Source organism: Bos indicus x Bos taurus, chromosome 23, assembly GCF_003369695.1.
Source record: "Bos indicus x Bos taurus breed Angus x Brahman F1 hybrid chromosome 23, Bos_hybrid_MaternalHap_v2.0, whole genome shotgun sequence".
Taxonomy (NCBI): Eukaryota; Metazoa; Chordata; class Mammalia; order Artiodactyla; family Bovidae; genus Bos; species Bos indicus x Bos taurus.
In genome coordinates this window covers 4119231-4146015 of record NC_040098.1, presented here as the reverse complement: position 1 = coordinate 4146015, position 26785 = coordinate 4119231, and the positions used below count along the sequence as shown (strand labels likewise).

The window sequence follows — 26785 nt, the reverse complement described above, 5'->3', positions numbered from 1 at the left end:
ACTTTGGCGCTTGGCCTTCTTTGTGGCCCAACTCTCAGATCCGTACACGACTATTGCAAAAAACCATAGCTTTGACTAGACGGACCTTTGCAGCAGAGTGATGTCACTGTTTTTTAATATGCTGTCTAGGTTTGTCATAGCTTTTCTTCCAAGGAGCAAGTGTGTTTTAATTTCATGGCTGCAGTCACCACTGTTCACAGTGATTTTGGAGCCTAAGAAAAAGAATCTGTCACAGTTTCCATTACTTCCCTGTCTGTCTGCCATGAAGTGATAGGACTGGATGCTATGATCTTAGTTTTCTGTATGCTGGGTTTTAAGCCAGCTTTTTTCACTCTCCTCTCACCCTCATCAAGAGTCTCTCTAGTTCCTTTTCACTTTTTGCCATTAGGCTGGTATCATCTGCATATCTGAGGTTGTTGATATTTCTCCCTGTGATCTTTATTCCAGCTTGTCATCAGTTTGCATGATATACTCTGCATATGTTAAATAAGCAGGGTGACAATATATAGCCTTGATGTACTCCTTTGCCAATTTGGAACCAGTCTGTTGTTCCATGTCCAGCTCTTAACTGTTGCTTCTTTACCTACATACAGATTTCTCAAGAGGCAGGTCAGGTGGTCTGGTATTCCCAGCTCTTGAAGAATTTTCCGCAGTGTGTTGTGATCCACACAGTCAAAGGCTTTGGCATAGTCAATAAAGCAGAAAAAGATGTTTTTCTGGAACTCTCTTGGGTTTTCAGTGATCCAGTGGATGTTGGCAATTTCATTTCTGGTTCCTGTACTTTTTCTAAATCCAGCTTGAACATCTGGAAGTTCACGGTTCATGTACTGTTCCTGGCTTGGAGAATTTTGAGCATTACTTTACTAGCGTGTGAGATGAGTGCAATTGTGCGGTAGTTTGAACATTCTTTAGCATTGCCTTCCTTTGGGATTGGAATGAAAACTGACCTTTTCCAGTCCTGTGGCCACTGCTGAGTTTTCCAAATTTGCTGACATATTGAGTGCAGCACTTTCACAGCATCATCTTTTAGGATTTGAAATAGCTCAATGGGAATTCCATCACCTCCACCAGCTTTGTTTATAGTGATGCTTCCTAAGGCCCACTTGACTTCACATTCCATGATGTCTGGCTCTAGGTGAGTGATCACACTGTTGTGATTATCTGGGTCATGGAGATCTTTTTTGTATAGTTCTTCTGTGTATTCTTGCCACCTCTTCTTAATATCTTCTGCTTCTGGTAGGTCCATACCATTTCTGTCCTTTATTGAGCCCATCTTTGCGTGAAATGTTCCCTTCGTATCTCTGATTTTCTTGAAGACATCTCTAGACTTGCCCACTCTATTGTTTCCCTCAATTTCTTTGCATTGATCACCGAGGAAGGCTTTCTTATCTCTCCTTGCTATTCTTTGGAACTCGGTGTTCAAATGGGTATAGCTTTCCTTTTCTCCTTTGCCTTTAGGTTCTCTTCTTTTCACAGCTATTTGTAAGTCCTCCTCAGACAACCCTTTTGCCTTTTTGCATTTCTTTTCCTTGGGGATGATCTTGATCCCTGCCTCCTGTTTGTACAGGAGGTCACGAACCACCATCCATAGTTCTTCAGGCACTCTACCTGTCATATCTAATCCACTGAATCTATTTGTCACTTCCACTGTATAATTGTAAGGGATTTGATTTAGGTCATACCTGAATGGTCTAGTGGTTTCCCCTACTTTCTTCCGTTTAAGTCTGAATTTGACAATAAGGAGTTCATGCTCTAAGCCACAGTCAGCTCCTGGTCTTGTTTTTGCTAACCATATAGAATTTCTCTGTCTATGGCTGCAAAGAATATAATCAATCTGATTTTGGTATTGACCACCTGGTGATGTCCATGTGTAGAGTCTTCTCTTATGTTGTTGGGAGAGGGTTTTTGCTATGACCAGTGCGTTCTCTTGGCAAAACTGTATTAGCCTTTGCCCTGCTTCATTCTATACTCCCAAGGCCAAATTTGTGTGTTATTCCAGGTGTTTCTTGACTTCCTACTTTTGCATTCTAGTCCCTTATAATGAAGAGGACATGTGTTTTTGGTGTTAGTTCTAGAATGTCTTGTAGGTCTTCATAGAACCATTCAACTTCAGCTTCTTCAGCATTACTGGTTGGGGCATAGATTTTAATTACTGTGATATTGAATAGTTTGCCTTGGAAACGAACAGAGATCATTCTGTCATTTTTGAAATTGCATCTAAGTGCTGCATTTTGGTCTCTCTTATTGTGTGGCTTCTCCATTTCTCTAAGGGATTCCTGCCCACAGCAGTAGATACAATGGCCATCATGTGACGGTCATCATGTGACGGTCACCTAGCTACAGGCCTGCCTTTGAGCCTGTCTTGTCTTTGGACACTCCTTTCTCACTGAGCTTAATCACTGCTAGCTTTTGGTTTAATTTGAGAAATGTGAGACTCTTCATTTCACTAGAACACTTAGAGGCCATTGTGGGCTTATTAATTGGCCTACTTTCAATATTGCGTCTCAGGGTGTAGGATGCCCAAAAGGGCAGAAAGGCAGTGAAGGCAAGTCGGTGGAGCGATGAGAATGCACAGAACACATGTTAGTTAAGTTTGCTGTCTTGTATGGCATGGTTTGTGGTGCACCCAAGCAGTTACAATGGTAACATCAGTGATCACCATCACAACAATGATGGAAAAGTGTGAAATGTCATGAATATCATCAAAATGTGACAGAAAGTTAGCAAATGCTGTTTGATAAATGACATTGATAAGCCCACTCAAGGCAAAGTTGCCACAGACTTTTATTTGTAATAAAAAAAACAACAGTATTAAAGCACAGTACAATGAAATACGGTGCATTTGCCACGTTTGATAGGAAACCGTATACAAAGAAGAGGAGTAGGACTTAAGATAGAAACCCACTGACCTGGATAAGGCTTTTAGTAAGTCCAGCTTTCCTGATTGACCACTTTTTAACTTCAGCGAGCAGCCTTAACGTACTCGTAAAAAATCCACTAATGCATACATTCATGTAGAACACCACCAAAGAATTTCACACACATTACTGTGATTCTGCTTAACGTCCCTGTGAGTCTTCCGCTTACTAGTCAGGTTTGGGGCAGGTGTCTACTTTCCTGAGGTTTCAGCAGCACTCTGGTGATCCCTGTGCTGGAACTGCCTGTTCTGCCTTCTACTCTGGTACTTTTTTTCTAGAAACATTTTTTTCCTAGTATTTGTTTTTCCTTATGGAATTTTCAGTTGTGTCTGCTCTTCGGTTCTGGCTTCTTCTATTTGACTCCGTTTATGCCTGTTGTAAACAACAGTGTTGTTATTATTCTAAACACGACAGGGGGAAACACCAACTGGAAGCCCCCGGCCCACTGTAAGGTCTACAACTACCTGAACCGCATCGGCTGCTTCTTCCTGCATCCTCGCTGCAGCAAGAGAAAAGATGCTGCTGATTTCGCCATATGTATGCACGTGAGTCATTGCTTTATTCAGAATCTGCTGTGAATCTAGGACCCTTTTGATTAATTCTCCCACTTAAATCGTAATGACACTGTAGATTCCTTTTCAGTGCTGTGTCTTTTGTGTAAAACCTTTTGCATCAAGTTCTACTTAAGACCGTTGGGAGCAGGAATGCGGGGATGCAGAACGCAGTACTGCTTCATCCCAGTTCTAGCCAGCCCTCGGCTGTGCACAGTAGAACCTTAACTGTTTCTAGAATAAATGATCAGGAGGTGTCACTCCTGACGCATGAGGCGCTTCCACATTTAACATCTGAAATGAGCACGCCCCATGATAGTCACTGTTGGCCCAGGTGGAATCTGCATTTGCTTCTGTCTCGGCTAGTCGCCTGGAGAAATGACCCACCTGAGACCCAGCTTAAATTAAATTTTCTGCTTAAGCTTTTCTGTGTCACACTGATAACATGAATTTACTCTGTAGATTTGTTGACTGCTGCTTATATTTTAAACCACAAGATAATTTCTTTTTCCATCTAGCCAGTTTTAAGGTTGAGCTTACTTGCCTTACTGTTACTTTGCTTACTTTAGCCCTGTTACTACTGTTCCACCTTTATATGGGGGCCTCTTCTTTTTTTCTTTCTGTCTTAGTGGCACATTAAACAGTTTATCTTAAAATTGGCAGCACTTTACATTTTTAAAATATGGTATTAATATATTTTATTTGTGAATGAGATCTTTATATCATACTTTAGTGGGAGCAAGGGGACATGTGAAATATACCTTTCTAGGTAGGCGTTCATTCTGAAACAGCTGTAACTTGATTGGAAGCACAGATGCTGATTTGACGTGTGCCGTTTGTTCCAACTTAGGCTGGCCGTCTAGATGAACAGCTGCCCAAGCAGATTCCTTTCACCATCCTCTCAGGAGATCAAGGTTTTCTGGAGCTAGAGAATCAGTTTAAGAAGACTCAGAGGCCAGCACATATACTCAACCCTCACCACTTGGAGGGAGATATGATGTGTGCCTTGTTAAATAGCATATCTGACACCACCAAAGGTATGCAGCTGCAGCCTCGGGGCAAACCGCCCAAAAGGAGGAGACTTCACTGCTGAGAGAAGCCAATAAACTGCTGTCCACTCTGCCCTGCCGCCTGCTCACTAAACTGCCACGCGCTCATGCTTTTGCTGTGTTTCATTCCTTGTCTGCTTTCATTTTCAGTGTGTTAGAAGGAGAAGGAATTCGTGATTTTCTGGAGCCCTTTTTCGTCTGAAGGATAAAATTTATATTCGTATATTTAATGGTTTGAAATATGCTATTAGAGTTTTGTAAAGCTCAGAATCTGGATCTTCATTTTGTTTTGGAAATTCTAAATTTATCTTCAGTTTTTCAGAAAGCAAAGTGCTTATAGGAGAAACCAGAAAGCAGTAAATATGGCAATACCAAAAAAAAAGAGCATTTAGGAGGTTGACAGTAATAGAACGAAGCCCTGAGCGATTTTATGACCTTGAAGGACTAGGAGCCTCTGTCCTGCACTCTCTCTGCCTTTCTGAGATTGTTCAGTGAATGGGCATGCTGGGGGCCAGTTTAACTAACCAATATTTAGGAAAGGGTATAATTCTAGGGACCCAGATGGGTATTTTTTGTTTTTGTTTTTTTAATTTCTGAAGTAAATGTGGGTAGGAGAGAAGAAAAGAATAGTTTTTAAATATCCTAATAAGTTGCAGCCATGAGAAGAGTTTAAAGATACTGATGACTGACTTCAGTGAGAAACTGACTACTTCTTGGAATGTTTATTATTTGCCTTTACATTTCCCAAGTATGCCCTCCTCCTTGCTAATTTCTTCATTTCATATATGTAGAGCCGCATTTTGATTGAAGATCTGTTGTGAAGAACTTTGCTCTGGTCACTCATTGCAATGGATAAATTCAAAGTTAGGAGCCATTGAGCTGCTGGCACACTCGTGCTCTTTAAAGGAAAGTCAACTCTGTTTTGCTTATTTATGTCATATTGTAGTACTGAATTTTATCTTCCTGTTCTATAGTTTTTGTTTTCATTCACTTGCTTTTTCTGTTTGTGGCTTTTTTTTTTCTTTTCTTTCTTTTTAAAAAAATGTTAGTTAATATTTTTATTGGAGTATAGTTGATTTACAATGTTGTGTTAGTTTCAGGTGTACAGCCAAGTGAGTCCGTTGTACATATACCTGTAAATCCTCTTTTGTAGATTCTTTTCCCATACAGGGCGTTACTGAGTACTGAGTAGAATTCCCTGTGTCCGTGGCTTTTTTTAACCACTTTTTCTTCCATTCTTTTATCATCCCTTCCCCGATCCTTAAAAACATCTATGTAATAATCTCATAAAATATTTAATTTTCACCTTTGCCACCTAGGCCAACCCCCTTGTCTTCCTCCTGCTGCTCTTGGGAGCATTGCTTTGGTATTGAGAGCTGTTATGATTTTGCCTTTCTTTCAACTTTATTTGGAGTGAAAGCTGCATATAAATAGGTCTGCATGGGTATGTTAGGGTTAGAGGTAAGGTGTAGGTTATTGTTATATACTGAAGTTCTTTTATGAATATTTCTTATACTCTACATATTTTTAAAATCATTTATTCATAGTCAGTGCTCATTTGAACTTACTGCTCTTTGGGGGCACATGTGTACTTTATTTTGAATTTTTGTGATAAATAAACAGAGGCGATGCAGTGTATAAAGAAGGCCATGGGCATTTGTTCAAATGCTAAGGCAGCTGCTTCCTAGCAGTGTGATTTCAGGTAAAGATATTCAACTTTCTGTGAGTCTCACTTTCATATCTATAAGTCTGTAAGAATTAGTGACATGTATAGTGTCTAGAGTCCAACTCTTTGCACCCCCGTGGACTGTATAGTCCATTGAGTTCTCCAGGCCAGAATACTGGGGGGGTAGTCTTTCCCTTCTCCAGCAGATCCTCCCAACCCAGGGATCGAACCCAGGTCTCCTGCATTGCAGGTGGATTCTTTACCAGCTGAGCCACAAGGGAAGCCCAAGAATATTGGAGTGGGTAGCCTTTCCCTTCTCGAGCAGATCTTCCCAACCCAGGGATCGAACCCAGGTCTCCTGCATTGCAGGCGGATTCTTACCAGCTGAGCTACAAGGGAAGCCCAAGAATACTGGAGTGGGTAGCCTATACCTTCTCCAGCAGATCTTCCCAATCCAGGAGTCAAACCAGAGTCTCCTGCATTGCAGGCGGATTCTTTACCAGCTGAGCTATAAGGGAAGCCCAGAAAGCACATAGGTGCTCAGTAAATAGTAGGTATTATTAATCATTAATACCATAAAAAGGAAACATGATTCCCAGCCACTATATATATATTTTTTAGATTTTCTCTCCACTGTTTTCTTTTTTTAATTGAACCAAAATATACATGCTTTGGGGCTTCCCTGATGACTCAGATGGTAAAGAACCCAACTGCAATGTAGGAGATCCAGGTTTGATCCCTGGGTTGGGAAGATACCCTGGAGAAGGGAATGGTTACCCACTCTAGTATTCTTGCCTGGAGAATTCCATGGACAGAGGAGCTTGGGGGGCTACAGTCTGTGGGGTTGCAGAGTTGGACACGACTGAGCAGCTAACACTTTCACATGTAAGATTTACCATGTTAACCATTCTGAAATGTCCAGTTGCGAGGTGTGTTTGTGTGAAGTCACTCAGTCACGTCCGCCTCTTTGTGACCCCATGGACTGTAGCCTGCCAGGCTCCTCTGTTCATGGGATTTTTCAGGCAAAAATACTGGAATGAGTTTCCATTTCCTTCTCCACGGGATCGTCCCAACCCAGGAATCGAACCCAGATCTTCATTGAAGGCAGATTCTTTATCACTGAGCCACCTGGGAAACCTGTTGTATGGTGTTAACTGCATTCACATTGCTGTGTGGCCATCACCACCATCCATCCCCAGAACTCCTTTCATCTTGACAACTGAAACCCCATGCCCATTAAACAGTAACTCCCCACTGTCCTTCCCCCAGCCCGTGAGGAGCCAGCATTCTGTCTTCTGTCTATGAATGTGACTACCCTGAGTGTGTCCTGTAAGTGAAATCATGCAGCCTTTCTGTTTTTGTGACTGGCTTATTATTTCACTGAGAAAAACGTTTCCTCAGGTTTTACCCATGTTATAGCCTGTGTCGAAGGGTCCTTTTTAAGGCTGAGTAGTGCTCCGTTGTATGTCTGTGCCCCCTTTTGCTATCTGTTTACCCATTGGTGGTCACTTGGTGCGTGTTCATGCTTTAGCTGTTGTGAGTCATGTTGCTGTAAGCATGGGGGCAGGCGTCTCTTCCAGACCCTCCGTTAGTTTCTGTGAGTATATGCCCAGAAGTGTGGTTGCTAGGTAACATGGTAACTCTATTCTAATTTTTTGAGAAACCTCCATATTATTTTCCACATGGACTATAATATTTTACATTCCCACCAGTAGGTCATGAGGCTTCAGTTTCTCTACATCCTTGCCAACAATTGTTATTTTCTGATTTTTGTTTTTGATGATAACCATCCTAATGGGTACACAGTGGTATCTCATTTTGGTCTTCATTTCCATTTTCCAAATAAGCATCTTTTCATGTGCTATAGCCAATGCATTTTAAAAGTAATGAAAATTATTAAAATTAAGTGGCCAAACAATAAACTTTATAACTGATTAGAAAATCAAAGACCAGTGATTTTTGTGGGTAACTTTATTCCTTCACCTTTCCTAACAAATGGCCTTAAGAATAATAAGAGTTTTTGGTAAGAAATGGTATTTAATATGCATTAGAACTGAGAAGCATTTCTCAGTGCACAGACCTCGCGGTCGGTGTGCACCCCGCACTCTCACAGGGGCGGAATATTACTGTGGGTACTGTTTGGGGTAAATCATTTACTCTCTGTAGCAGGATGAGGCTTTAAGTTAAGATTAAGATTTGAATGTGTCATGGTTTCTGCCCTGTAAACTCAGTCTCCTGTGCATCAGGGCTCCAGCAGCAGCACTTTGATTACAGTATATGCATATCCCTGTGGAGACATGTAACGATACTAACCTGTCCTGAGTTGACACCCATGGGCCCCTTATCGTTCTATTAGTTCTATTTTAGTACTGATTGTCACTTTTTAAAAGTTTACCAAGATACATGGATGCTTTCTAGTGATCCTGGTCAGAGGAGCCTGGTAGGCTTTTTCTTTTTTTAAACCTTTCACATCTTATTCACAAATATGTGTTCATTCTAACTCAGGCCTCATATTTCAAAGATGCAGACATCACTTGTCACTTCAGTGTTGTTTTAAAGAAGAAAAAGGGAACTAATCTTTTTATTGAGGACCTACTGTATGCCGGCTGCCATGCTAGGTGTTTTTTGTATTTGTAGTGTTGAAGATGGTTTATAACATTCAAAGAACTTCTTCCGCGTGTTTACTCCTCCTTGCAGCACTGTGAGGTGGGATATGTTAGGTCTTCTCCTTTTGTACATGACAGAACAGAGGCCCAGAAATGTTGAAATAGCTGCCTAGGGCCAGACAGCCATCATCTGCGGAGACAGGTTTTCACTGATGCGAAGCCCCAGTTTTATGTTAGAGAGTCTAGTGTGCGTTGTTGGCTCTTACCACATCCTTGAAGAATGAAGATGAGAGACGCTGTGCTACAGTCTAATGACTTTGCAGAGCATGTGTAGATACCAACTATGAGTGCTTAAAAAAATAACAGGAAGATGCTTTTTCTTTTTGTAGAAGATAAAAAGATTTGATTGTGCATTCTGGTCCTTTAAAAAGTAAGCTGATTGTCAAACATAGCCAACTTGTCATTGTAAGTTCCCCAGGATCTTTTCTAAGTTCCCCAGGATCTTTTGTAAGTCAACTAGGAAGCCCTGTTTTCTTTCTTTTGACTGTAGAATTGCAGTCACCGTTTGTGAGGGCTGCTTGAGTCAAAGGAACCATGTCAGCAGCATTTTTATTTGCACTGTGTGATGTTGCTCCTGGTTGTCACGCTCTTTGTAAGATAAAATAACTGCTACTTGTTTTTGTATAAGCTCTTAAAGATCTGTTTGTGTAAAGAACTTGACATTATCTTATAGGTTAGTTCAACAATATTGATTTGCTTTATGTAAGATTTTCTCTTTAAAAACAGTTTTGTGTATTCAGGTTTTTATAGTTCTTCAGTAATTAAACATCTTCCTTTGAATTTTATATAAAGTTTGAACTTTCCTAGAATAGTTTTTCTTCAGTAATACAAGGGTGAACTAGAGTATAGGCTGTTATGAATTACTGAATTTAAATTGAAAACAGACTTTAGTAAAGTCTGTTTACTGTTTAAAGACTTTAGTTAAGTCTCTTTAAAGCATAGTATGTTTCAAGATGGTTTTTGTTGAATCTGAACACTGTCCATGGCCACCTGGTTTATGACCCTGGGACTTTGTTGTATTTTTTTGGTTTGTGTCTTCATTTTGAAATGAGTGGGATGGAGGTTGGTACCAATTACACAGGTTTCTAAAGCCATCTTAAAAACTGAGCAATAAGTTTACCCTGCTGTGAAAGTGTAGGCGACTGAAGCAGTGGCGTGCCCTGTTGAATAGGCATTATGTGAAATAGCTGTTAAGTCTAATTCTGAGCTTCTGTCTGCCTCTTTCCGTATGGTACAGTTAATTCTATGCAAGGTACTGAAGACAGAAAAAATTATTCATGATTTTCTCTGTTCTATGGGTGGTGCTGATTGAGGCAAAAGAAACCTTTAAAAATGTTCACAACCTAGTGTCAAACTCATAGCCCTGTGTAGCCCAGGACTACATAGGCCTTCACTGCAGTGATGGGTTATTTAGACCAGTTACAACACACTGCTTTTGACTGGCCTTGACTTTGAATTATAATAATGGAAAGCTTGGGCATTTTCTTTGTTCCTAATGTTTGAAGAATTAATTTTTCTGTTCTTCAAATTGTAAATATAATGTTTTATTTCACTAAGACATAGCTTGAAATATTTGAAGTAGTAAGTGTATATAACATATTGTAGAAAAAAACATTGTTTTTGCTGGAACAGCAAAAGATGACATAACAAATTTTTGCACTAAAGGAATGTAAGAGTTATACAGTGGTTTCTATTTGTAGACTATGGTAAATTGATTAATTTTTAAATGTATATTTTAGGATTTTACATGTTTTCATATATATATGTCCATATGATTTGTATTCAGTTATTTAAACCCTGATTCAGTCACTCTGATAGAAATTGATTTAAATGTAGTGAAAGTGAAAGCCAGGTCCCTGATGGTACCATGTTCATGTTTTAAGTGGCTGTCATTCATTATTTTAAAGCCTTAGGTCTCTCATTAGTAAGCATAAAAGACATCAACTGAGTTTGTGGCATGCAGAGGCATTATTAATAATAAACCTACATCTCTGTAGAGATGAATGCTTATGATTTTCAAACTACAGGAGAATTTTTTCTGTCACCACTAAGAAATCTTTTAAAGATGATTTAATGCAAATGAAACTTTGGAGTTTATTTGCTGGATCCACATAAATTAGCTTTTTAAAATTTATAGTTTTTAAAAAAATGCTGGAACTTATTTCCTAAACATACAAAAAAACCTTTTCAAATAATCTTTTGAATATAGAGCTAAAAGTGAATTACCTATTTCATTCATTTTTATTTTTTCTTGATTTATGTAGTAGTATTTGGTAATCATTTTTAAAAAAAAACTAGGGAAAGATGTGTAATACTAATGGATTGTAATTAGTAAGCTTGGCTATGGGAGGAGTGGAGGAGTCATTGAAAGTCATACCATTTTAGAGTACGTAAATTAATGGCACAGTAACTTTTTCAGAAGTACATTTGCGTTTATTGATTCTTCCTTACAGAATGTGACAGTGATGATAACCTGGGTATAAAAAGTGCTTCAGTGGGAGAAGAATTCAGATCCGCAGAAGGTAACCTACTGGAGTTAACCCTTCACCTACTTGATTCTATGTTTTATAATTTCTTCCTCTCTTTCTTCATCCCCCTCCTCGCACTGTGTCTTGTTTGGTTTTTTAAAGCTGTTCTTTCATGTAAAGGATAGTTTGCATTTCCTTGTGTAAGATAATTTAGGGAGTAGAATGAATGAGGTTTTACCGGAGCCTGTCCACACTCTTGTGTAAGTATGGTCTGTGCTGTTGCTTTCTCACCACAAGAGCATTAGTTGTGACACAAATGGTATACATCCTGCCCCATCCCACAACCAAACCTAAAATAATTATTTTTTGACCCTTTGCAGAAAAAGGTTGCTGTCCTGGGGCTAAGAAAGGATTTTGGTTTCCTAATTTTTATTTAAATAGTATTAAATTAAAAATATTAAAAGTTATGCAGTGAAACTATGAAAGCAAGCACTTATATCTGAGTATTACAAGATTTTTTCTATAAATTAGGTGTGTTTCCCTTCATAGGTTTAAGAGAACTTTTTATATCACTTCACATCAAATCATTTACCAGCTGCCACTGTTTGGTTGTGATGTAAGTGCCAGCTTTTACTGTGGGTTTTCCGTAACAGATTGTGCTTTTTCATAATCCTGGGCAGGAAATGAAACAACAGGATTTTGGAAAATAAGCTTACTGAAAGTTGAAACTCTCATATTAGCATCTTTAACATTCAGGAACAATAGTAGGAGTCTTTTTTTTTTTTTTTAATTTTTTGGCCACGCCACACAGCATGTGGGATCCTAGTTCCTCAACCAGGGATGGAACCCATGCCCTCTGCTGTGGAAGCATGGAGGTCTTAACCACTGGACCCCCAGGGAATTGCCACAGTAGGAGTCTTAATATACGTTCCAATGTGGTGGTTGGTGGAGACTTGAGAGTGGAATGTATACTTAGGGAAGGAGGCGTGGCAAAACGGGCACAGGGAATGGCCCGCTGCTGCGCTTCTGTTTGCAGGCGCTGCTCTAGAGTACGATGGATCTGACTAGGAGCACACTGTGTGCTGTCTCGGGTAGGGAATTGAGTCTGGCAGTGCAATTGATTCTTTTCAGGGAAGATTCTATTCAGAGAAGACTGATCTTTCATATAGTCAAAATTCATTAGTTAAACAAAATCGGCAGTAAGTCAACAGCTTAATTGGAAGCAAGTTTTCTGACCAGCTTGTTTTCCCAACATGGTCTTGCGAGGTCTGGCTCGGTGCTAAGCAGCCACATAATGACAGGTTAAACAGATGAAAGAACGTTTGTGAGTTTTAAACAGAAACTGCCAGCTAAGTTGTTTATGAAGTCCACGAAAAGAGAAATACCACTGAGCACCTAAGTACTTAAGACTTCACAGTCTTCACTTACTACCCATGACTAATCCCATGGAAAATGCCAAATAAAATGATAACTTTTAAATAACCACACTTGAAAAACATCCACAGTCCTGTGGGCTCCTAGCTAACCCAGGAAATCTGAGATCTGTATCACTGAATATGTATCAGAATTTCTAGCATTTTGTATCTATGTTACACTTTTTATGACTGGGAGATTTTGAGAGTTTTTACATTTTTATCACGTCTTAGTTTGGAAAAAGTATTACATTAGTGGATTCAAGTAAAGATACTTTAAACTTTTAATTAACTGTCCTATGAAGCAGAGATATAATGCTCTAATCCCAAGAAAATCAAAGTGGTGTCACGTGTGTTTTCATTTCCTGCTTTATGTAAAATGAGTATGAGAAGCACACAGTGTCCACTCTAAGTTACTGAGCGGCGGCCTCCTCTGTACTTGCCTCCAATGCCTTCCTTTCCCTTCCTTTTCACCCAGCAAGAACCAGCTCAAATATCATCTCTTAGGTTGAATTGCCACTTTGTAGACAGTTTTGTATGATCACTGCCTCTTAGATCTTCCATCTTTAGAGAAAGCTAGCGGCTCCCATCTCCAGACTCCCTCTGGTTTAAACATTTTTTTGTTTGTATTTCTCATGCCCACCAGACTGTGAGCCATTCAAGGAGTAGGATCATGTTTTATTTATCTTTATTTCAGTAACAACTAGCACAGGGTTTTAGCACTAAATGATCGTTGAATGAATACACTTCTAACAAACAAAATAAGTTAGGGCTGCTAGGACCCAGCTCCCTATAACTGGATTAAGGAAATTAAGACAGAAACCATTTGGCTGGAGAATATTGGGTGATTGAGTTGACTCTGCACCATGGAAGCAAAGTCATGTTCTAGTCCAAACCCAATAGCAAAACTTCTCCAATCTCCTCTCATTCCTTCTCTCCTCAACACAGCATTTTAAAAGCCTGACAAATGGGTGGTAAAAAGCAGGGTCAATTTGCTTGTGACTTTGCCCTGGGAAAAGGCAGTTTTCTTTTGTGGCCTCCTCTCCCCCCGCTGTGATTATCTCAATCTTTGTTATTCTCTGTAGACCTGTCAGAGTCTTTAACTACCCAAGCCCATTATAAAGATCCTGGGTAGTCTCAGCTTTGGTCTCTGAGTGATATAATATTTTCCAAGTCCCTTAACTTCACTGTGTGTCAGTTTCCTCAGTTTTAAAAACAGAAATACTAGTATACCTGCCTTACTGGAGTAGCCTGGCACATGGTAAGCAGTACTGAATTGGTTGCTGCTGCTTGTGGGAATCTTAGTTCCCCAAGCAGGGATCAAACCCACACCTTTAGTAGTGAAAGCATGGAACCAGGGAATTCCCCATGATGGTGATTATTATCAGTATTCACTGTTTACCTGCACCTAAGGTCTGCTCTGTGGAGAAGGCAACAGCACCCCACTCCAGTACTCTTGCCTGGAAAATCCCATGGACGGAGGAGCCTGGTAGGCTGCAGTCCATGGGGTCACTGGGAGTCAGACACGACTGCGCGACTTCACTTTCACTTTTCACTTTCATGCATTGGAGAAGGAAATGGCAACCCACTCCAGTGTTCTTGCCTGGAGAATCCCAGGGACGGGGGAGCCTGGTGGGCTGCCGTCTATGGGGTCACACAGAGTCGGACACAACTGAAGTGACTTAGCATAGCATAGCATAGCATAAGGTCTGCTCTGAAGTATACATGTTCAATAGAGGTATTCTGACCCAAATCCCTGGAAAAGAAGTAAAAGACAGCAATATGTGGGTTGCTGCTAATGTAAAACCATCTTTCTGTAAATGTCATCAGTTTGCCTTAGAGTTCCTTCAACTAATAGCAGTTGTCAGTACAATTATTAATATTATAACAAATAGTAAAACTATAACGTAAACAGTAAAACAGTATAACTCTGTGGCCAGTTTAAAGAACAGAGAAAGAAGAGACTACTGTGTTCAGTTTTTACTTGAATTGTATATGAAAAAAACCTAACACATTTAAAAGTGCTGTTAATTTTAACAACCTATAAGAGTCAGAATATTTCTCCTATTTTTCATAAAAACTTAGTCTTCAAACATTTAGTAATTTGCTTTCAGATTCATAGCCTCCAAATGAGTGGAGCATGATTTAGTATAGGCCTTCTAACTCCTATTGCTGAGTTCTTTCTTATTTAGTCATATTACCTCTCTTTCAAAGAGAATGAAATAAAGGCAGAGAGAAAAGAGAATAAGGGAAATACAGACTTAGCCATAACAGAGAAAAACAAGGACATATTTGCTGTAAGTGTTCTATATTTCTTCATGTAGCTTTGAATCACTGTCTAATTTCCTATCATTTCAACCTGAAGGATTCCCTTAGCATCTCTTGGAGGGCAGATTTGCTAATAACAGATTCCTTTAGTTTTTGTCTGGGAAAGTCTTGATTACTCCTCCATTCTTTGTAGATACAGAATTCTTACTTGACAGATTTTTGTTTGTTTTTTCTTATAGCATTTTAAATATGTTCTCTCACTGTCTTCTGGCCTCCATGATCTTTATGAGAAATAAGCTGTTCGTCTTATTAGAAACGGCTTACACGTGATGAGTTGCTTTCCTCTTGCTGCTTCTGTTGACTTCGGCTTTTGACAGTTTAACTGTAACATGTCTTCAACATGAATCTCTTTGAGTTTCTCCTGTTTGGAGTTTGTTGGGCTTCTTGGATGTGTAGATTCATATCTTTTATCAAATTTGGGACATTTAAACTCTGTTGATTCTTTTTTCTATCTGCTTAATTTTGTTAAACTCCTGTAACAGATTTTTCACTTTAGTTGTACTTTTCAGCTCCAGAATTTCTATTTGGTGGCCTTTCATAATATCCACCTCTTTATGATATTCTATTTTGTTCATACATTGTTTTCACAATTTCCTTTACTGCTTTGCTCATGGTTTACTCTAGGTCTTAGAACATAAGACAGCTGGTTTAAAGTCTTTGTTTAGTAAATTCAATATCTAGGTGTCCTCAGGGACAATTTAATGCAATTTTTTTCACTTTGTATACTTTACTGTTTCTTTGTATTATTTGTGTTTTTGATGAAAATTGGATGTGCAAATATTATAATGTAGTACTTTGGAAATCAGATTCTCTGTCTTCCCCTTGGTGTGCTGTTTGTGATTGTCAAAGGCTGTAATTGTCCATGTGCTTAGTTCCAGATTATTTTTGCAAAAACTATACTCCTTGTCATTTTTGGTTACTGAAGTCTCTGTTCCTTTAGCTTGTTTTCAACTATTGTTTTGACAGAGATTTCTTTGAATACCAGGAGCAAACAACAATCTCTCCTGAGCTTCAGCTGTGTGCTAGCACCTTCAACATTTAGCCAGCTGTGCACTGAGCCTGGTGGCACAGTGGTAAAGAATCTGCCTGCACTGCAAGAGCCACAGGAGACTCAGGTTCCATCCCCAGGTCGGGAAGATCCCCTGGTGGAGGAAATGGCAACCCCCTCCGGTATTCTTGCCTGGGAAATCCTATGGACGGAGGAGTCTGGCAGGCCAAAGAGTCCAGCACAGTTGGAGTGACTTAGCACGCAAGCGTGCACTGAGCCTGCAGACCAGCCAGTGGCGAAGGCTCAGTGTCTTCTCAGGCATTTTCTGAGCGTGCATCCTGTACTGGGTATGTGCCTGGTTACTGAATTCCCCAGGACACAGAGGTGCTTTTGAATGCCCTAATTTCCCAAGGAAATTCTCTTCATGGCTTTTCCTCCCAGATATTAGGTGTTCTATTGTATGTCTCACCCATCATCTTTTACCCCAGGCCATGGGCTTTTTGTCTGCCTCACAGTGTTTCTGAGCCACGCAGACTGCTTTTCTGCCCAGTGTGGGGCCTGAGCTTGTAAAATAGACGATGCCTTCAGATACAGGATAGAACAAAAGCAGTAAGTTGTGACTTCTGCTCTGCTCTGCTCTGCCTGGAGCCAGGGACGAGGGTCCCACACCAGGAGTATGGGCTGCTGCAGGGAGGGATAGTGAGGTGGTGGGGAAAGGGCAAGTGCAGATACCACTAGGCTTTCCCACTGTTTGTTTGTTTGTTTTTTTAATTATTTGTTTTTGGCTGCACTGGGTCTCTGTTGCTTTTGTGTGGGCTTTCTCAAGTTGCAGTGAGCAGGGGCTACTCGTCACTGCTGTGTACGGGCCTCTCATTGCGCTGGCTTCTCTTGCTGTGGAGTACAGGCTCAGTGGTTGTGGTGCGTGGGCTTAGTTGCTCTGAGGCGTGTGGAATCTTCCTAGATAGGGATGGAACCGTGTCCCCTGCATTGGCAGGTAGATTCCTATCCACTTCACCACCAGGGCAGTCCCCATACTGGTGTTTGTGTGATCTTTGTCTGGATTCAGTGTTTGCTTCGTTGCTGTGACCCTTTGAGGATTTTCCAAACTTTTGAGAAAGTTGTTTCTGCCCAACAGTTTAGGCGTGTATTTCAGTGTTGTATGTGGAAGGACAGGTGTTTGGAGCTACCTATTCCACTGATTTGTTGAAAATTCACTCTAGGACCTGTTCTTCTTCTTCATGTCAGTTTTGGAGAATGATGTTTTGCGAGAAATTTGTCCATTTTACCTTGATGGTCAAATGTACCAGTGTGAAGTTGTTCATAGTAGTATTCCTTTATTATATACTTTTTATTTCTTTAGGATTGCTGATGATATCATCTCATTTTTCCCCTAATATTGGTAATTTTTGTTTTCCTCTTCACTAACTTGAAGTTTATCAGTTTATTTGATCATTTCAAAGAGTGAACTGTTTTTAGTTGATAATTTCTCTCCTTTTGGTCTGCTCTCCATTTCATTGATTTCTGCTCTTTATTATTTCCTTCCTTCTACTTTGAGCTTAAATTTTGTCATCTTTTATAGCTTTTTAATGTGACATTTAGACTGTTGATTGAATTTTTTTTTCCTTATTTTTTAAATGTAAACATTTAAAGATGTTTATTTCCCTCTAAGCCAGGATAAGCAAGCTTTAAGCTTTTTCTGTAAAATACTAGATAGTAAATATTTTAGGCTTTGTAGTTCCTGTGGTCTCTGTTAGTTACTCAACTCTGCTATTATAGCATGAAAGCAGCTATTCTCAATACATAAACAAAGGAGTGTCAAGTATACAGTGAAGTTTACAAAAGTTACTGGTGGACTGGATTTGGCCCACAGACTGTAGTTTGTCAGCTTTCTACTTTTTACTGTGTTCCACAACCTAGACAGCATATTAAAAAGCAGTGACATTACTTTGCCAACAAAGGTCCATCTACTCAAAGCTATGGTTTTCCCAGTAGTCATGGATGGATGTGAGAGTTGGACTATAAAGAAAGCTGAGTGTCAAAAGAATAGATGCTTTTGAGCTGTGGTGTTGGAGAAGACTCTTGAGAGTCTGTTGGGCTGCAAGGAGATCAAACCAGTCCATCCTAAAGGAAATCAATCCTGAATATTCATTGGAAGGACTGATGGTGAAGCTGAAACTCCAATACTTTGGCCACCTGACATGAAGAACTCACTCACTGGAAAAGACCCTGATGCTGAGAAAGATTGAAGGCAGGAGGAGCAGGGGACGACAGAGGATGAGATGGTCCCCATGGCATCACCAACTCAATGGACATGAATTTGAGTAAACTCCAGGAGTTGGTGATGGACAGGGAAGCCTGGCGTGCTGCAGTCCATGGGGTGGCAAAGAGTTGGACACAACTGAGTGACTGAACTGACTGTGTTCCACAAATTTTCATGTTTTTGCTATCAGTTTGAAATATTTTCTAATTTTCCTTATATTGTCTCCTTTGATCTATTGACTCTTTAGATATATTGTTGAATTTACAAATATTAATATTTGAATGTCTTATTATTTCTAATTTAATTTTGTTGTGGTAAGAGAATATACTCTGTAAAATTTAAAACTTTTGATATTTATTGAGACTTTCGTGTCTCAACCTGTGGTCTGTCTTGATGAATATTCTGTATGCACTTGAATGTATTTCTGTTTTTGATTGTCAGTTAGGTCAAGGTGGTTGATAATATCAGATCTTCATCCTCAGTGATTTTTTTTTTATCTAGTTAACCTATCAGTTACCACAGTAGTAACAGTGAGCTTCTTCATCAAGGATTGTAGATTTACTTTTTCTCTTTAGTTATTTTGTGTTTTGAAGTTCTGTTTTTAGTTGCATGTACATTTCTGATGTGTGCTAAACTGATCTGTTTAGCGTTATGATACTATGAACTGTTCTTTATCTCTGGTAATACCTTTTATCATAAAATGTTTTTGTTTGATATTAATATAGCTACTCAAGCTTTCTTATGCTTAATATTGACACAGTGTATATTTTTCCATTCTTTTATTTTCAGTCTATTTATATCTTTGTTTTGAAACTACGTCTCTAAATCTGATTCTGAATTTGAAACTACGTCTCTAAGTTTGATCTTACTTTTTGATTTACTCTGACAATCTGTCCAGTTTTTTATGGTTGCTCGGTTATGAGATATATACTTTGGCTTTTGTTATAAACACTATAAGAAAATATTATTTTTTGCTCTAAACATTGCTTTGAGTTTTAAAGAAAGGAAAGAAGAAATAGAGTTTTTAATATTTATCCACATAGTTACCATTTCAAATGACCTTTCATTCTTTCCAGTAGATTACGGTTTCTATCTGATGTCCTTTTTCTTCAGCCTAAAGAATTTCCTGTCCTGTTTTATATTAATGTAATGCAGTTTTGCTAGTGTTGAATATTGTTTCATTTATGAAAATATCTTTATTTTCCCTTTAATTTTGAAGTATATTTTCTCTGGCTTTAGAATTCTGGTTAACTAGTGTTTTTTTCTTCAGCACTTTAGAGCTGGAGCTCCATTTTCTTGTTTTGTGGCCAGCCTCCTTTGTTTGTCCTGACAAATGACCATAATTTCTATTATTGCTCCCCTATATGCACGTATGTCATTTTTTCCCTCTTATTGCTATTAATATTTCCTCTTTGTCTTTGGATTTTAGCAGTTTTTGGTAATGTCCCTGGATGTAGCTATCTTTGTATCTACTTGGAGTTTCCTTAGCTTCATGTTATCTCTAAGTTTATAAGTTTCCCCCAATTATTTCTTCACAATTGTTTGTCCCACTTTCTGTCTGCTTTTCTTTTGGAACTCCAGTTATGCATGTTCTGTGGTTTAGATTTACCCACAGGTTTGTCATCTTCTTCCAGTATTCTTTCTCTCTTTTCTTCATATTTGATCACTTCTGTTGTCCAGTCTTCAAGTTTATTATTCAGTCTTCTGCCACCTCCAGTGTTAAGCTGACTTAGTAAATTTTCAGTTTCAAAACTTGTGTTTTCTCTTTAATAGTTTTTATTTCTCTGTTGAGATTTCTTATCCACTCAACCTTATGTCCTTGAAAATAGTTTTAACTTTTCTTAAAATCTCTTTTCTGCTAATCCCAATCAGTAGCTTGATTATCTTGTGTGTCAGTTTCTTTTGTCTGCTCTTCCTCTTGACTGTGCGGCACATTTCTTCTTTCTTTGCAAGTCACGTGATTTTTTATGTATGCTGGATGTTTGTGATGTAAATTATAGATTCTCAGAATACTGTTAACTTCCTCTGAGGAATTTTTTTTTTCTTGTAGGTAGTTAACTTGCTGGACTCGGACACCAAACTCTCTCTCCGCCACAGCAGGCAGCAGTCGCTTGCTTCTTTTAGCTTTCCGACTGCTGTTTCTCACGAGAATCTCGGCTCCTTTCTCGTGTATACAGAGTTCAGAAGTCAGCCAACGATTTGTAGATTCGGAGGATCCTCTTCTGTTACTTTCTCATTTCTGCTGGGATCTCTTTCTGCTGTTCCTACCCTCCTGCCACCACCTCCCCTTCGCACCCTCTGTCATCTGTCTGACTCCTCAGTTTGCATCTTGTTTCACAGGGATGTCGGCATGCCCTAAGGCAAATGAGAAACAAGGTGTAAAGCTGCATATTTAGCCCTGTGTAATTCATTTATTTCAATAATTAACTTCGGTCCTATTTCTACCTGATTTTTATTGTTCTTTAGTGCCTTAAAATAGTTTATAATTGTTATCTAGGGGAGAATTAATCCAATAAGCTGCTACTGCTGCTGCTAAGTCGCTTCAGTTGTGTCCGACTCTGTGCAGCCCCATAGACGGCAGCCCACCAGGCTCCCCCGTCCCTGGGATTCTCCAGGCAAGAACACTGGAGTGGGGTGCCATTTCCTTCTCCATTGCATGAAAGTGAAAAGTGAAAGTGAAGTCGCCCAGTCGTGTCCGACCCTCAGCAACCCCATGGACTGCAGCCTTCCAGGCTCCTCAGTCCGTGGGATTTTCCAGGCAGGAGTACTGGAGTGGGGTGTCATTGCCTTCTCCCCAATATAAGCTACTCTACTGTTAGAGTGGAAGTTTATTGGAAGTGGAACCATTTAGTTACTTTCGTTTTTATCCATTCTAACTGGCAAGTTTAATTCCTGTAAGTTCACTGTGAGATATTAATGTTTTTGTATTTACTTCTGCAATTTCATTCTTAGCTTCCTCTTTGTTTTTTCAAGTTGGTGTGTATCCTGTGTATTTGTTTCTGTTCTTTCTGTGGTTACCTTGGCATTTTATCACATTTTTTATATGTAACTTAAAGACTAAAGTGTATGTACATGTTGTCTGCCTCCATAAAACAATAAAAGGACTCTGGAACACTTCAGCTCTGATCCTTTTCCCCAACTTATACCCTGGTCCTCCAGATTTTTGGTTCTCTGTGTGTGTATATGTGTATATAATACACACAGAAATTGTACAAAACATCTCGCAAAACAGGTGACCATCTTTCAGATTAAAAAAGAGTATTACCAGTGGGTTGATTTCCTGGGGCTGCTCACCTAAGTACTACAAACGAGGTGGCTTAAAACAATAGAAATTGTCTCACAGTCGTCGCGTTCACCCATCTAAGGTCAAGCTGTTGGTAGGGCCATGGTCCTGCTCCCAGATTCTGGTTGTTAATGTCAACTGTAGGTGAAGGAAAGTTGCATGGCTCGAGGTAGCCTGGAGTTAAAACTCCCCTCCAGGTCCTCCCCACTATTCTATGCAAAACAAAGAACTCTATCATCCAAAGGGAAAATGGACATTAGGTTGGTTATGCCCAGCTTCCAGCCGGTCCAGCCTCTGGCCGATCTCCAAAATTCCTTGCCCCAGCTGTTCAAGAGATTACTACTCCGAACAACCTTGGAGAAGAACAGGCCCCCTTAAGACAGTAGATTTCCACACATATGCCTATATATACTTACTCTTTTCTTGGGTTAGTGCAGCAGCTCACTAATCTGACTGCTGCCCCTTCTCGCCTCATTTAAGGTGATCTGTTCCTGTAAAGTGCCGGCTTCCATCTTTTTCTGAACCTTGCCTTCTCTAACTCCCTTACCCAACAGCAGGCATTCCTTGGCTTGTAGATGTATCTGTCTCTGCGTCCATCATCACGGGACCATCTACCTGTGTGTCCATCTTCACGTGGCATTTTCTTCCAATAAGGACGTCAGTCATGTTGAATTAGGGCTCACCCTAGTGACCTCATCTTAACTTGGTCACACTCACAAAGACCCTATTTCCAAATTAGGTCACATTCACGCATACCAGGGTAAGAACATATCTTGAGGGGGGCACAATTCAGCCCACAATGGTCAGTTCCCTAGAAGCATCCCCCTCACTTAATTTCAGTTAATCAGAACACAAATAGCCACATATAGTCAGTGTGCATCACATTGAACAGCACAGTCATGGTCTATATTACTCATATTTTGGGTCTGAATGCCTTTAGTTAACACTGTTTTACAGATTCATCTGATTGTTAGCATGTAGCTTTGGTTTGTTCATTTCCAGTACCTGTAAGATAACTTTACACATAAATCAATTCATGTATCACTTACAGACATTGGGTTGGCTGTTGCAAATAATTTCCACATTTCTAGGAATATATACTGAGGTGGAGACTTGCTGACATTCAGCTCTAGTAGATTATGCAAGGTTTTTTACAAAAGTGGTTGTTCGAATTTTTTTTTCATTCCAGTAGTGAGTGTGAGCTCCTACTGATCTACATTTTCACTAATCATTGAATTATTGGTCTTTTTAATTTTACCTAGTGGTAGGCATTTTTTTGTGGTTTGAATTTACATTTTTCTGATGATTAATGTTTATTTGACCTTTTGACATCTTTTGCCAGTGTCTTTGCAGATTTCTTGAGTTTTGACTATCTTTTTACTGATTTTTCTGGGTTGAAAATCTTTTTAGGTATAAGATCTGTGTATTGCAAATATTTTCTCTTTATGTCTTGTCTTTTTACACTCTCCTTTTGATGGATTAAAGGAATTTTAATGCATTCCGAAGTACCATTCTTTTTCATAATGTTTTTGAATCCTGTTTAATTCTTTCCCTACACTAAGGTCCTGAACATAGTCCCATGTTCTTTGCTGTTTGTTGTTCCACCTTTGCTCTTACACAGTTAATACACAGTAAATCTGAACTGTATTTTTGTATATTCCATAAGGTGGGGATAAATTTATTTTTTTTCCATGTGGCCTACCAGTTTCCCTCCATCATGTATTGAAAACCCCACCTTGCCCCACCATTCTGCAAGGCTGCCCGTGTAATCGATCAGGTTTCCATAGAGCTGTCGGTGCTGCCTGTTTGGTCTGTTCACCAGTTCTTGGGCTGGTTTGTTGTAGTTTAGTCACTAAGTCGTGTCCGATTCTTTGGTACCCGACCCAATGGACTGAGATTTCCCAGGCAAGAATACTGGAGCGGGTTGCCATTTCCTTCTTAAGGGGATCTTCCCAACCCAGGGATCGAACCCGCATCTCCTGCACTGGCAGTCGGATTTGCACTGGTACCACATTCTTAATTACTATAACTTTGTAATAAGTTTTCATAAAAAGAAATCTTGTCACCTTTTTCTTCTTTGTTTGCTAAGAGCATCTTGGCTTTTCTGTACATTTCTTCATCCCTTTGAATTCATCTTAGGGCAATGCACTGACCTAGAACCTAGCTTTAACACAGTGTAGAGTAGCTTGTAGTGTTTTAAATTCCTAACGATGTAACACTAGTGCCCCAGCTCATAGGAAGAGGTGGCTGCATATTAGAGGAATTATTGTGCTTGTGAACCCAGTAGACTGCGGGAGCCTATGGACTGGACAGGATTAGATAAATCTGGTGTGAAAAGCTAGTGAAGGCCAAGAAACTTGACACCTAATTACCCCCTTGAGTTTTTAGCATCATTCTCAGGAAATGGAGAAAAAGACCAGTGAACCTAAGAATGTCTGTCTTGCTCACTGTTGTATTTTGTACCTGATATACAGTGGGCATTCAATAAATTTGTTCAGTGAGTGCATATGTATATATAATAAATGCTTCTCAGAGGATATTATATAGCCTTGAATTTGACTCTTTGTCTTAGATACTAGAAAAATTAAAACTAAAATTTTAATAGCTTTTGAGGTTTTGCCATTTCATGATTTTGCCTTTCTTTTTCTACTGGTAAGTTTTATATGTATTACCTCAAATCTTTTTTGGAAATAGATACTCTTTTTTCCCCTGTTAAGTCTGGTGAATACCTGTCAGTCATTCTCGAAGTTTGTTGTCTTTCTATGTCCCTAAATGGAAATAACTAATAAGTTTCTTAGCATTTTAAGCTCAGATATACTGTAATTCAGTTTAAGATCATATCCAGATTCTCATATTTCAAAAGTCAAATTTTATGATGAAGAAACTGCAAAGTTATCTTCAGTTTCTCCAAGTTGTATTTCCTTTTCTTCCTGAAAATACAGATGTAGTTGATGAGACTTACATTAAGTACATTTTTATCAGTTTTCTGCCCTAAATGTTAAAATATTCTTTTTTAATGCAGATGTGGAATTAGAAGAAGCTATTAGAAGAAGTCTTGAGGAAATGTAACTAAAGGTATTACCACACAACATCAAGTGGCCTTGAAGAGACTCAGGATGATGAATTCTTGAGTTTGTTTTCTAAAGGAGACCACAGACCTACTAGTACAAATGTATTTGAAAACACACTGTTTTTGCTTTTGTATGTTCAAACTCTGATATTGCTTTGTGTTTTTGTGCCATTTGCAAAAATGTATAGAGGAACAGAATATATGTTAATGCAAATACAAATTATATATTCTAATATAGGTATCATGTTTCCCAGGTAACCTTGAATTCATATACTTAGGTTAAAAGGATTTTAAAAAAAGAAATAAAGAAGCCCTTGACTATTGTTTATGTTTCCCAAATAGAATTGGTTCTTTAATTTTAATTGTACTGTACAGATAATTCTAGTTTATTTTTTTAAGAGTGAAAATGAATATAAATAAAACTATCATAGCTCATTTTTTCTGTAAATTTTACTTCTCATGTGGCACTAATATATATTATCTTTGAGGTCTTTTTATGATTATTGGAAGAGAGCAATGGAAACTGATTGTGAAAACAGATGAAGAATTTTATCAGCAATGTTCTTTGTGGCTTTCACTGAGATGTATAGTCCTGCTTTAATTAGAGCTGTACATTGCTGGAATGAAAAAGAAAACCAACCTAATTTCTTTGAAAGTAGTAAAAAGAAAGTTTTTCCATTCTTTTTACCTACTTCGACTTTCATATGACTTGTATTATTTTCTGTTTAAAGGGAATGATGTAAAAGTATTTGCATAGAATTAGGCATACTTTTAATATTAGTCCTTTTATATATATATATATATATATTTCTGTAAACATAGTATTCTTTAGAAAATAATGTTGAAAGTCTACTCAGGAGTAATCTTCCTTAACCCTTTAAAATTTTTAATTCATATGGAAGTATCTTCATGTTAGTTATTCATTAAAATATCAGTGTCCTACAGTTGGTATTACATATTTAATTTTTAAATGTTGAAGCCCCATGATGAATAATAAAAAATGTTATATAATTAGAAGACTAAAAAGGGGCTTGTCATACAATCTTTGTGAATATACTTCATGTTATTTGACCAGAAATGTCATCCCTAAAAATTTTGAGTAGTAATTATTTACCAAACTTAAATTTTTCTATAAATATAAATTTTTCTTTAAGACAAAAAATATCATAGCTAGAACTTTGGTCTTTCTCTGCAACTAGATAATTAAGTGTTAAATAGTATGACTTGTTTTATTATTATCATATAGTCTTTTCAGTCCACATTGGAAACCAGTTTGTGTTCTTTCTTTCTTAAGCTGTCAGTTCTGTCCTCCGTGCTTGCTTTTTAAGTAGACGTCATAGCTTGAGAATGCCGTAGTCATTTTTCCAAAGCGAGCACACTGTACTGTTAATTTGTTAAGAGTAGGTTAAGGCTTTGGGAGGTGGTTACAGAGCTTAAAGACGTCTGGGGAGCCTGCTCAGCAGTGGGAGGTGAACGGGTGTCCAGGAGACGGCTGTGCTGGAGGCGCCTGCTGGGCAGGGGCGCTGTGTTGCTGGGACACTCATGTGTGAATGGTCCAGAGTGACACAGTGGGGAAGGGGTAGTCATCATGATCCTTAAGGTCATTGGGTTGCTTAATGTTTTAATAATTGTCACTGATTGTATTTCTGCTTACTACAAAATTAAAAATCATGTTTCAGTTCAGTTCAGTCGCTCAGTCGTGTCCGACTCTTTGCAACCCCATGAATCACAGCACGCCAGGCCTCCCTGTCCATCACCAAGTCCCGGAGTTCACTCAAACTCAAGTCCATCGAGTCAGTGATGCCATCCAGCCATCTTATCCTCTGTCATCCCCTTTTTCTCCTGCCCCCAATCCCTCCCAGCATCAGAGTCTTTTCCAGTGAGTCAACTCTTCGCATGAGGTGGCCAAAGTACTGGAGTTTCAGCTTTAGCATCATTCCTTCCAAGGAACACCCAGGGCTGATCTCCTTCAGAATGGACTGGTTGGATCTCCTTGCAGCCCAAGGGACTCTCAGGAGTCTTCTCCAACACCACAGTTCAAAAGCATCAATTCTTTGGGGCTCAGCTTTCTTCACAGTCCAACTCTCACATCCATACCTGACCTTTGTTGGCAAAGTAATGTCTCT

The 26785-nt window shown here is 39.0% G+C and overlaps 1 protein-coding gene across 4 annotated transcripts in view; it reads left to right on the top strand.

Annotated features, from left to right (window-relative positions):
* Positions 1-26347, top strand: part of LOC113881224 (E3 SUMO-protein ligase ZNF451-like) — a 91118-nt gene extending 64771 nt beyond the window's left edge. For 2 of the 4 annotated variants that reach the window (XM_027524062.1, XM_027524061.1), the window contains 4 exons: positions 3333-3463; positions 4320-4506; positions 11304-11372; positions 24612-26347. In XM_027524062.1, coding sequence (XP_027379863.1) covers positions 3333-3463; positions 4320-4506; positions 11304-11372; positions 24612-24658 — 434 coding nt within the window. In that variant the 3' untranslated portion in view covers positions 24659-26347. Of the gene's footprint in view, positions 1-3332; positions 3464-4319; positions 4507-11303; positions 11373-20356; positions 20702-24611 lie in introns of those variants that run through there. The other 2 variants (XM_027524063.1, XM_027524065.1) reach the window with 2 other exon arrangements.
* The last annotated feature ends 438 nt before the right edge of the window (positions 26348-26785 follow it).